The 12,655-nt window shown below is 51.2% G+C and overlaps 1 protein-coding gene across 1 annotated transcript; it reads right to left on the bottom strand.

Moving 5' to 3' along the window:
- Nucleotides 1–12,036: 12,036 nt before the first annotated feature.
- LOC135821843 (methylmalonyl-CoA decarboxylase subunit gamma-like) lies at nt 12,037–12,447 on the bottom strand. The gene has a single exon (XM_065334841.1). It carries the CDS (start codon nt 12,445–12,447, stop codon nt 12,037–12,039), a length of 411 nt encoding a protein of 136 aa, XP_065190913.1.
- Nucleotides 12,448–12,655: the final 208 nt, after the last annotated feature.

Here is a 12,655-nt window from a genome sequence, read left to right as displayed (position 1 = left end):
GCACTAAGAATACGATTTAGCATAAGTACCAGGGCATCCTCCGTTGAGTGGCCTGCGCGGAATGCAAACTGAGTCGTGGGGAGGGTACCAGATATGTCCAGAAACTGGGCTAGCTTCTTTTGTACGACTTTCTCCAAGAGTTTTGATAATATGGGAAGTAGGGACACTGGACGGAAGTTAGTGGGAATAGACGGGTCCCCGGCTTTGAACAGCGGGATAACGTGTGCGAGTTTGAAGGCTGTGGGGACAGTGCCATTGACAAGCGAGGCATTAAACAACGTGGCCACGGACGCAGCTAGGATATCGGCACAGCACTTCAGAAGGTGACCAGGTATCCCGTCGCTTCCTGTTGCTTTGGCAGGATTGATTTGTCGGAGAAGCCGTTCTACTTCGCCAAAAGACACTTGCGGCAATTCTGACATTGCAGTCTGAGGCTGTGGACCTTGCGGTAGCGGGATGCTGTGAGGACGGGCATTGTCTGTTACTACTGCCTGGAAGACTGACGAAACTTCTTCAATGGGGCAAGTAGGCTCCACACGTACTCTCTTCCTGTTCGTAACGGAGTTTATGACGTTCCAGAGCTTACGCGGGTTCTGACTGGACGCGGCACATTGCGCTCGGAAGAAATCATTGCGCTTTCGGCGATAGGCATTTCTGGCGCTTGAGCGTGCTTGCTTGAACTGTACGTGAAGATTCTGGTTTCCCTTATCGCGTAGCCACCGTCGGTGTAGCTGGTTTATACGTTGGTTGAGCTTGTGGAGCTCTCTGTCGGACCAGGGCGGATGGGATTTGCGGTTGGAGGATACATAGCGGATGGGTGCATGCTTGTCCACGACAGCCAAGAACTTGGTATGCCACGACGCCCACATGGTGTCCACATCCCGCGTGTTAGTAAAATCATCCAGCCCTGCGGAGCTGACATCCCGACGAAATTCACAGAGGTTCACCGACCGAGTATTTCTCTGAGCTCGGACCCGCTCTACTGCCTGAGGTGACACGCTGCGAGAAACCTGAAGGTGCAGGTTAGCCTCAATCCCAAAGTGGTCGCTAATGGTCAAAGGCAGGACGTGGCACTCACTGATGTCTTGACTAGCTGAAAGAATGAGATCGATAGTTGTACCTGATGGGCACGCCGGTGAGATACGAGTCGGAGCATGAACGTGATTAGTGAGGCCGTAGCAGTTGCAAAGTTCGAGAAATTTCCGGGCGATAGGACAAGGTGGGTAGGGGGTTGAAACATTAACGTTAAAATCGCCAATGACTGTGATGCTTGGGTTGTCCACGAAAGCCCTGTGCAGCTGCTCTTCAAAATTCTGCCAGTACAAGATGGGCTCGTCAGGTGGCCGGTAAAAGCACCCAACTAGTTGTCGCCTTCGTCGCCCTTTGACTTCGATCCAGGACGATTCAATGTTAGCGTCGGAAAGCTCTGGGCGCGGTTTTACCTGGAGTCCGGAACGGAAATAAAAGCATACACCGCCACCTCTGCGCACTGGACGATCGTGCCGTATCACACAGTAACCTGGTATATCAATATCACTGTCTGACGTTGTGCTGTCAAGCCAGGTTTCTGCGACGCCAAATATGTCGAAGTTGTATTGCTGTAGGATATCGGCGACCTCAGCTACTTTGTTTCGAAGACTACAAACATTCAAAAAGCCCAGTCTTATGAAGGACTGTGTCAGTGGGGTAAGGCGGTGAGCAGGGGCAGAACGGTTATTCTGGGTACAAGAGCCATGAGCACTGGGACCTGGGATGCCAGCGCCAGCCCCAGGGGAGAGATGTTGACTGTGTACACTACTAGTAGTTAACTTGGAGGGGGAAAAGCTGGGTGCTAAGGGATTAAGAGACGCCATTAACATTTAAAAAAGATACAGCTAAAGAAATTGTGTTCTGATGATCTATCATTACTAGGGAAAAAGGGATCAGCATGGGGATTAAGAGCAAGTGCAGTAAGTATTAACCGTAATTACCTTCATTGCACTAGTAGCTTCCTCTGCGGGCAGCTTCAACTCTCTCTGCCAGCTTCTTGCGCTCACGGTTTGAACACTCCTTAGCCCACGCAATTTGCGGGTCGTTCAAGGCAGAGGCAGGTGGCTCAGTGCGCCCTGATAGGACAGTGGCGGAGAAGGTGTGTTTGCCTGCTGCCAGTCTGAAGCCATCGTCATCAGGAGAGGGGGCTGTCCCGCTGCTCTTTTCGTTGTCTCCAGGTTGGCTGAAAGCCGGCACATGGTTACTGGTATCAGTTGTGCCAGTGCTGGTCCCATTGGCTAAAAGTGCCTGGCGATAGCTGTTGACTGAGGCAGTGTTCAGCCCTGTGTTGCTAGCTGCACCTGTCTCCACACTGACGACAGCTGGCTCCACAGCGGCTTCTGCGGGCTGGGTAGTCACCGTACCCGTATCAGTGGCTGTACTGACGCTGGGAGGGTTTGTACTCGTACCGGTTGTGTTGCGGTGCTGTGCTTGTGGAAGCTGGGAAGCTGTAGACTGTGCCCCACGGTTGGGACATGCTTTAGCCTCGTGGCCACTGTTGTTGCAGCGCCAACATGTTTGCTGTTGGCCGCGGTGCCATACTCGCAGTTTCAACTGACCTACGGTAACCGTAGATGGAACTGGTGATCGGAGGACCAGGCTGAGAACACGGGTGCCAGTGCTTATTTCCAATCCCTCAAACAATACTTTTTTCTGTTGAGGCGACCCAACAATTCGGCCGAATTGGCCCAGCGCAGCACACAATTTACTGTTTTGAAGCCCAACAGGGCACCCAAACACATGCAGATGGGTTAAGTCCACCCCGGAAATCTCGCAGAGCACCTGCTTACCGGAAATCCGGATTCCTGCGTCCAGTATCTTTTCCCGCTCAGCAGAACTCTTCACTGTAACAACGCAATGACCAGGCTTGCCCTGAAGGTCCACCTGGCAGACCTGACATATATCTACCTTACTCTGCTTGAGCGCCTTGGCGTAAAACAAGTGGTCTGCAGACCAGTCCTTCTCAATCCTAAAAGAAAAGGAGGCCGGAGCAGGAGCTCCAAAACTGCCAACCGTCTCCATCGTACACATTTAGAAAAAAGTGCACAGCAGATCCGTAGTCCGTTCTGGAGGGGCGGACCAACCTGGATCACGGAGCCCAATGACTGGCCCACCGCACCCTCAACCGCAGCTACAGATGAGTCCAGTGTAGAAGTACGAGTGTCAGCCACCACCTGTAGTCGAGAATCTGATAAGGAATGGTGGCTCCGAATGGTCGAGAGCACAGGGCATGGTGACTCGGATGTTGCAGTGGAAGCACACTGAGCCTCGTGCTGAACTCTATTTTGCAGCAGACAACGTATTGTACCGCATCGTTCAAGCCGCATGTTTCGCTGAGGATCTTGAGCTGATCAAGCAAGGTCAACCAGTGAAGCCTGGGTCGAAGGTGTATCAGCTTGCACCGTTTCTGGATGAGCATGGAGTGCTCAGAGCCGGGGGACGACTTCAGCACAGCGAGTTGGCGTATGGAGCCAAGCACCCAGTCCTGTTAGGCAAACATCATCTGACCGAGTTGCTGTTGGCGAAAATGCATGTTGAAAGGATGCACCAAGGTGTAGAAGGAGTCTTGTCGTTCATCCGTCAGAAATTCTGGATTATCGGTGGTCGACGAGCGCTACGCAACATTACTCAGCGATGTGTTACATGCCGCCGCTACAAGGCTAAGGCTGCCTCAGAAGTCTGCCCGTCGCTGCCAGAAGACCGAGTTGTTCACGAGAGGCCGTTCGCAACTACCGGCATCGACTGTGCTGGTCCGTTGTACGTGCGCCGTGGTGAGTCATCTCCGAAGGTATGGATAGCATTGTTTGTGTGTGCCACCACCAGAGCAGTTCACTGGGAGGTGGTCGATAGTTTAAGTACTGAGTCATTCTTGATAGCATTTCGGAAGTTTGTCGCGAGACGTAGTTTGCCGTCTCGGATCAGGTCTGACAACGCTACAACGTTCAAGGCGGCATCTGACAAACTGAGTGTGCCATGGATGTTCAATCCTCCAGCTGCACCATGGCATGGAGGCTTCTATGAGCGAATGGTTGGTACAGTGAAGAGTGCCTTGAAACAGGTAATGGGAACAGCGTTTCTGAAGGTCCAGGAGCTTGAGACCCTCTTGTATGAGGTTGAAGCAGTGGTGAATAGTCGTCCGCTAACTTATGTGTCTGATAGCCTGGATGAGCCACCAGTAACCCCTGCAATGATGATGGGTAACATCTGGATGTCGTCAGAGAAGCCAGCAGGTACTCTGGACGCTGCGCAGATGTCATCGAGATTGCGTTACCTCAGTCGGACACTGGAGCATGTCAAGAATCGTTGGGAGGTGGAGTACCTAAGTCAGCTGAACAAACACCAACAGACCATGTCGCGCCCTTTAGCTGTGGGTGATGTTGTCTTTGTTCTCGATGATACCAAGTGCAAACAGTTCTGGCGTTTGGGACGGATCATCGAGTTATTCCCTGGTCGAGATGGTAAGCGTCGTGTTGCCAAGGTTAAGTTGAGTACCAGTACCCTGTTGAGGCCGATCCAAAGGTTAGTGCCGTTAGAAGTATCGTCACAGGACGTGGCTCCTGGGCTTGCAGATACCGCTCAACCTGCTATCGTCCCTCAGCAGCCAGCGTATGAACCGTCAGCACCGTTACCACCACCACGGCAGCAGGAGATGACGCGTTCTGGGCGCGTAGTCAGAGCCCCGGATCGTTTTTGACTTGTGTGCATTGTTGTACGGCGGTGAGAAGCCCTTTGGTGGGGAGAATGTTGCAAACCACCAGTACTAGTTCTCAATTGGGAAAGGCCTTCGCGCTGATGGCATTGTATTCGTTGCTTGTTGTATTTCGACTCCGCCGTATCGCTGATGTTGCTGCATGGCATACGCTATATGCGCTGTGTGCGTTTTGCTGTATACGCTGTTATGTCCAGTTGTATGTTGTATGTGTATGCTTTTCTCATATACGCTATCATTTTCACGCTATAACTACCTGTACCTGGTAGTTTTAGTGTCAGTTGTTTTTCAGTTGTTTCATTCATTCATCTATTCATCTATTCATTGTTCATTGTTATTAGTCGATGGAAGTGAAATACACTGTTGAGAATAAATAGTTGTCCTCGTGCCATGTGGGGTCGTTCGTTCCTGACTCTTAGAGAACCAGAGGGTTCACAACACCAGGGGTGTGTTCCCCATCAGTTTAAAATTGCTAATGTGTCGCCGCTATTCAAAGGTGGCGGCCTTGACCCTTGTCAGCCTACTGCGTATCGACCTATTTCTCTACTACCAGTCGTTTCTCGCCTCCTCAAGAAGATCGTCAAAGCTCAGCTTACATCCTTTCTGACCGATCACAGTATTCTCCCTGACTCGCAATTCGCGTACAGGAAGAACCACAGTACGGAGGACGCCCTTCCCACGTAGATCACCTCACCAGCAAGGTGTCACGCAAGATAGGCGCGTTGCGACGCACCTTCCGCCAAATGGCAGCATTTGCCCGTCGCCAGTACCTGCTTAGTGTGATTCATCCCGACCTTGAGTATTGTTTCCCTGTTTACGCATCTCACCTATCAGCACAGTCCAGGGAGAGATTGTTTACCTTGTTCCGTAGAGCTGTACGAGTTACCTGCGGTGCTTCATATCATGCTGCTGTACCACCCCTTCTTGCTTCTCTTCAAATAAAACACCTTGAATATCGATACATTTATCAATTTCTTACGTTTACGTTTATTTGTCATATTGTTCAGCCTGCATCATGCTTACGCAGTCTTTTCCCTTTGCCCACCTCTAAGCGGTCAACTCGTGGAACTACAACAAACAATTTGTCAATTTGCTTGTATAAATCCATGGTAGGGTACAATTCCTTTTCCTCCAGAGCATCCCTTATGTGGAATGCCCTCCCTGCTCACTTGAAAGGGAGTGAGGACATTAGATCATTTTCTACAGAACTTTTGCACGCTCTAAATGACGACAAATTGACTATAATTATCCCTATATTCCCTCCTTTTTGAAAATGTATTTCACCAATAAAATAAGGCTTGGAATTTTTTAAACATGAATATCGACGGACTTGCCCCTTCTGTTCATGCATTGCCCTGCTCTAGTAATGGTTCATGAATCCGCCCAGTCCACATTCCTTCTCCGTTTCTCTCCGTTTTTCTCTCCTTTCAGTTGCATCTTCCTCTCTGCTCTGTTTTATTTTCTCTTTTCGTTCGTCCCTCTTGATATTTGTACTTTGTACTGTTGAGGCAACGAACTGAAATAATAAAAACCAAACCAACCAAACCAACCAAAACCTTGTGCTAGTTGTCAATCGCTGGCTGAAACCGAAGTATGAGCGCAAACTCACAGGTGTGATATTTGTACTTGTATTTATGGATTCTCCACAGGCCTTAGCCTAAATCGAGGGAGTCTCCGTCAACAACTTATGAAGAAGAAGCTGAGGAGAAAAATAAAAATAGGAAATAGAATGATCCGGGGTGGTAGCAATATAACACAGTGCTCTATGACATCGCTACTCTACGTGGAATGAAACCAGAGGGCTCATAACGGGTGATAGCAAAGTGTGTGCGGACAAGAGCGGTAAAACATTTTGGGCTGGATACAGTACGAATGGCAGCCGGGAGGGAGTTCCATGTGGCAGTGGTGACAAAGAGAAAGGTGGCAACAGTGTGTGTGCTGGCCCTAGCAGGTGGGAATAGATGTTGGGGGCGCCTGGCGCTGTTTGACACTGAGTAGCCTAGGTCCTCCAGGGTCGTCATCTGGCTATTGCTAAGGTGGTGGAGCTCAAGAAGGCACTGAATGTGTCTTCGCCATGCGAGGCTGGGCCACTGGAGGTGCGCGAAAAGTGAGGCTTTCGGTTCCGTTTGAGGAGGGTACACGCCATACTTCCGCAGGATCACACGTGCCACTCTTGCCTGTAGCCGTTCTATATTCGTGGATATGTCGAAGGCTTTCGACTGTGTCAAACACACCATCTTGGCACAGGAGCTATCCGACATTGGGGTCGGCGGTACTGGTTGGTTGGTTGATTTTATTTGGATTCGCGAGACCAAACGAGCAGGAGTGCTCAATAACAGGGTAGCGAATGGTTGAGTTGTGCTATGTGACAATGTAGTGTGTGTGTGGGGTGGTGGTGGTGGGGGGGGGGGGGGGGAGCTGCGGAGGCCCAATACAATGTAAGGGGATGGGAGGAGAGTCAAATTCAGAAGAGGGAGTAGAGAATAGCTGAAGTACACGGTTACTGTGCGAATTCAAATAAACCAAACAAACAGCAAAACAAGTACACAGCTCACGAGAATAAAGAGGACTGGAGCACAGAATTGAACTGCTGAAGTACACAGCTGACGAGAATAAAGACAGGAGCACAGAAATGAACGGGAGGCAGTCTACGAAGTGGTGGTACCATCGGTGCATGCACCACGGTACATTATCACATTATCGGCTTTGCAAAGTTCGTGGGTACTGAATACCATGGTATGACCAACTGTGTAGCAGTCTACAACGTGTAGGGAATGGCAGCTCGGCGGAATGCTGGGATGTTGCCCATGGCTCGCACCGTGTCAGGTATATGGTTCCATAACAGGCAACCGCGAGATGCCGGTCGGCATTGGCCTGCTCGGCTTCTGGCTATTGGTTGTTGCAGGCCCAGACTGCGCTGAAGGCGAGTTGCTCCGCAGTTGCTCCGCAGTTGCGAACAAACAGTGCCTGCAGAGCAGGACTGGCACGGTTATGAACGCACCGCCATACCAGCACGAGCAGTTTCTGGCGATATACCTCGTCCACGCGATAAACAGAGAGCCTCTCCAAGAGGTCACTGGCCCTGGTAAAGCGTGGTCGTCCGAACACCGCCCTTGCTGCGCGGTTTTGGGCCACCTGCAAGCGGTTTAGCTGGTTGTGGGTCAAGCCAGTGCCATATGCTGACGATCCATATATCAAATCCGGCATGATGACAGATAGGAAGTACTTGCTTCGACTAGCTAGAGTGAGGCAGCGTCGCGCCCGCCACAGACTACCGATCTTCCTAGCAGTGCGTGAGATGCACCGGTCAACTTGCGGTTGCCAGGCCATTCGTTCATGGATCAAGACGCCGAGGTATTTCGCGCTGGTGGTGTGCGGAAGGACATCATTTCGACAGCGTACAACCACGTCCGGCTGCTGCCCACTGCTGCTGGTAAAAACCAATACATTGCTCTTCTTTGCATTTAATACAAGACCACGAGCGTCCAGCCAACTTGAGAGGGAGGTAACCGCCAAGCTGAGCGCATCAGACACCTCTTGCGCTGTCCGTCTTGCACATGTCAAGGCGATGTCATCCGCAAACTGCAGTGATGATGCCGGCGCAGATTCAGAGGGGACATCTCTGGTGTATATGGAGAACAGCATGGGTCCTAGTACAGAGCCCTGCGGCACACCACAAGTGCACGGTACAGTTCTGCCCAGTCGGGAGCCCATACGAACGCGTTGATGGCGCCCAGACAGATAGTCCCGAAACTATTTCAGGGCTGTGCCGGAGATACTGTCCAGCTATGGTTCACTAGTTACCTGAGTGAGCGGCTTCAACGCGTAGTTGTGGGCGGAAATTGCTCGGAATACGTCGCATGCAGTCGAGGGGTGCCGCAAGGATCCGTCCTCGGCCCCCTCCTGTTCACACTATACATCCGTAACCTTCGATGCTGCTTGCCCCAGCAGGTCACAAACCAGGAATTTGCAGACGACATTGCAATTGAAGCCTCGGGCAGTTGCGAACAAGTGTGCTCTTCTCTAAGCACAGCCATCACAAAAGCTCCTGATCTTCATCTGGGGGTATCTAAATGACTTCACTAGCCTTGCTCTAGCCCTGCTTCTCAAACCAGCAGCATGCAGCGGCAGAAGTACACGCCATCAGCATGCCAATGGTCTGCTTAGCCAGCCAGCTCGCAGTCGGTGTGGCCAAACGAGATTCGCCACCGCAGGAGCATTGCTGTGGAACAGTTTGCCTAGAGAGGTGCGCACCGTATCCAGATCGCAAGAAAAAGCTAGCCTGCCTTCCTTATGTATGCCTGGAATAGGTTGTGTTTCGTCAGGTTTTGACATGTTCCTTTTCTTCTCAGTATTCTCGCTCGCATAGTACTCCACTTCTATGATAATATTGCCTATGCTGTTGCTCATTAGGATTTTGGCAAATTCTATCCTTCGCTTTCATATAACTGGGCCAGGAACCCGTTTGAACTTGCGAAGTAAAATAAAGTCAATCAATCAATCACTGGCCTGTCGCAGTGGTTGGAGGACCGCGGACTGATGCTGAACCAAAAGAAAACGCAAGCTCTGTTGATTACCCCAAGAGGCCCAGCCCCTGACACAGATAACATTCGAATTCGCTGTGGGAATGCAGCCCTTGCAGTTGTGGAACAAGCGCGGTACCTGGGCGTAATGGTAGATGGGCAGCTCTCCTGGGAGCCTCACGTCAATCACACAATCCAGCAGGTGCGGAAGTCAGTAGGTGCGCTGTGGCGGAGCCGCCGAAGCCTCACCCTGGCGTCAAAGATCCTGTTTTACAGGTCGATGATCCAGGGTAGGTTGTCGTACGCATCCAACGCCTTTTATCCCTCACTTCAAATTGGCAACATGGAGCCCCTCACACGTCTAACGAAGTGCGCTATCCGCGGCTTCTTCGGTCTGCCACCGTGGTCGCGCACGAGCCCGATCTTTGAACAGCTCCGCCTCACCACCCTGGAGGGCATGTTTAACATTAAGCTCCTCATCTTTGTGCGTCGTTGTCTGTTCTCCCGAGCTAGCTCCCTCTTCACCAGCTTTTTCGTGAGAGTTACTGGTGACCGCACTCGGGGAGCAGCACATCACCTCGTTCGAGTACCATTTTGGCCCGGTCCTGCGGGTCGAGCGACCATGCAGTTCATCGGCGCAGTCCTGTGGAACCAGCTCCCGCCTGATCTCCGTTCCGAGCCCAGCCACCTTCAGTTCTGTGCCCTGCTAAAAGCGCATCATGGCTCCGTTTAAATGCTTTTCGGCTAGTGTGTTTCTGTGGTATAGCGGACTGAAGAATAGTAAACGTGTTTTGCAATAATATTATATGTATGAAGCTATTTTGTACCCAATGCTGTAGACAGCAAGCTGTTTCGGCCATAAAGGCCTCATCAGTACAGCTACGAGCTAAATAGGCCGAGCTACCAGCCATGGTGCAAAGGAGGCACCACAGACATTAAGGTAGCTCGTCGCTCTAGTATTGTATGAAGCTATTTTGTATATAGTATGTTCCCATTCCGTTTTTGCTCTGGTGTAGCCCTGAGGTTGATTTGCTTATTTATTTCTACCCTTCCTCTCTCCGTACTTCTGCCCCCCCCCCCCCTCTCTCTCATTCCTTCTGTCGTCCACATGTATCAAAGGAGGCGAAATCGCCTGTTTGTGGTGCGACGTTAAATAAACTTCTACAACAACAACAAGACGGTGGCGCGTGGCCTGTCAGAGCTGGGATGAGGATGTCCCGAATCACGTCTTCAAGGCGACCAAACAGCGCAGGGGCATCCTCAAAAAGACCATCGCGGATGTATGTATGTGTATTTGTATTTGAATTCGCAAGTACACACGGGCTGCAAGCCCAATTACATGGAAGCGAATGCCATAATGAGGCCAATTAAGAAAAAAAAGGTGGAGGAAGGAGGAGGACGGTAGCAAAGCAACAGGGAGGACAATTCAGGAGCAAAATCAACAATTGCACAAATGTGAGAGCACCTGAGACCGAGGGTACCTGTGGAGCGATAAAATGCCAAACAAACAGAAGAAAGGAAATCACAAGCCAATACACGCTAAACTGCGCTTGAGTTATAATGAAGGGGAAAACCGGAGCTCAAGAAAATTATAACATACAAAGTCATAATAAGAAGTCAACTGGATGAGAATGTACTCCCTGAATGAAGGCACTGTAGGCTGCCTGAGGTTGAGTCGATGCATAATCAGCCAGACGACGAATCTGCTGGACCCAGTCGGTGACCTTATTAGCAACGTACTCTTCCACAAAGGACGGTGTGCCAAGGGCTGCTCCTAGATGACGACAACCATCCTTCTCAATACGCACACCAGTGCCAGCAAAAATCACAGTGGCTTCCTCGTACGCCTCGGGTTTCACGAGCAGGATCGACCAAAGAGTACATAATTATAAACCCCCGGGGGTTTATATGTACTCTTGGATCGACTTTGTTGCATTCAGGAAGTACCCATAATCCGACCCTTTTGCATTCAGGTCATCCCACCATCGCCGTAGCGGGCATAGGCGGCCGCCAGCTGAAGAATCATCCGCGTACCATTCCTGTACCACGTCGGTAGAAGCAACATCAGCGATAAGCGGGGTGACACCCAAGGCATACATAGGCATGGCAATGGGGTCACCCTGGGTGGTGCCTTCACACGATAGAATACTTTCGCCGTCGACATAGAGACGAGCGGGGGATCGGTACGTATTAATGACCACTGGGCCCAGTGCCGGGCAGAGATGGGGGATGTTCAGGAGGCAGGCTTTGCGGTTCAGCCGGTTGAAGGCGTAGGAGGCGTCCGCAAGGAGCACTCCATCCACGTCCGGACTGTGAAAGGTGTCGTTCATGGTCAGATGTGTATAGCGGCCTCGATCCCACTCGGTTGGCCAGCACAGAGCTGAAGAGTGCCTGCGCGGCAGACAGCACAAGGTCCCCAGTCACTGCAAGGATGGCCTTGACCAGTATCAGGGCCTGCTCTAGACATTCCACACAGCCCGGTCAGAGTGTACCTGGCGCATGCAGGCCGGCCGGGTCAAGCCGGGTCAGCTCAGATCATCCGGCAGAAAAGCAACCAAAAAGCCTGCTCAAAACGCAGGAAAACAGAAAGGCGAATTTATTACCGGAAATCGGAAATTTTAGAGAACAAGGCGAACTATCAAAGTCCGCAAACGTAGAAGGTACCGGTAAACGACATTACGTGAAGAATGCAAAGCAATTCCATTGGATAATTATTTGAAAAAAAGGAATTCTGTTTTCTAATTAGTGCTAGTACTAGTAGCAGGACGAACATGTTCACATAATAGAGCACTGGGGGGTTCCTGCAGCACCTTGTGGAGTGGCTGCTTGCTGTCGTTGCATCACCTGCATGGCCAAGCCGACTGGCATCTGCTGCACCATCTGCTGAAAGGCTTCAGCAGACTGGAGAACTGATGGAGTTGCAACTGCTGCTGCTGATATTGCTCCTGATGCTGGCGCTGCTGCTGCTGCTGGCGCTGATGTTGCTGGTGGCGCTGTTGCTGCTGCTGGCGTTGCTGCTGGCGTTGCTGCTGCCGCTGCTGCTCTGGGTGTGCGGGCCAGGTCCCTCCGTTCAGACGAGGTTGACGTTGCAGTCGTAGTGCGCCGAGTCACCTCAGAATGCCATGCCGCCATAGCCTTGTCGTAGTTGAAGTCGGCGACGGCAGGAACGTCGAGCTTGGTTGCCATGATATCTCCAGATTCCTCGTCGACAGCGAGTTCCGCATCGCCGTCTTCACAAGCTTCAGCCAGGGTCGACCTTTCTTCCAAGAGTCTTGGAAAGCGTGAGTTCTTTTTCTCTTCGCTGCGGTCTCCATCGTCCAAATCACGAGTCGGCTGAAAACTTGCAACTGTGTCAAAAGCTATAGCCAAAGTAACTTGTAGTTACGTTTTTGAC

This window comes from Sycon ciliatum, chromosome 7, assembly GCF_964019385.1.
Source record: "Sycon ciliatum chromosome 7, ocSycCili1.1, whole genome shotgun sequence".
NCBI lineage: Eukaryota > Metazoa > Porifera > Calcarea > Leucosolenida > Sycettidae > Sycon > Sycon ciliatum.
The sequence above is the reverse complement of the archived record's forward strand: the minus strand, read 5'-3'. Positions and strand labels throughout refer to the sequence as shown.

What these genes read in the sequence shown, in the direction of transcription:
- LOC135821843 (XM_065334841.1), bottom strand. Translation starts at nt 12,447, where the DNA reads ATGGCAACCAAGCTCGACGTTCCTGCCGTCGCCGACTTCAACTACGAC.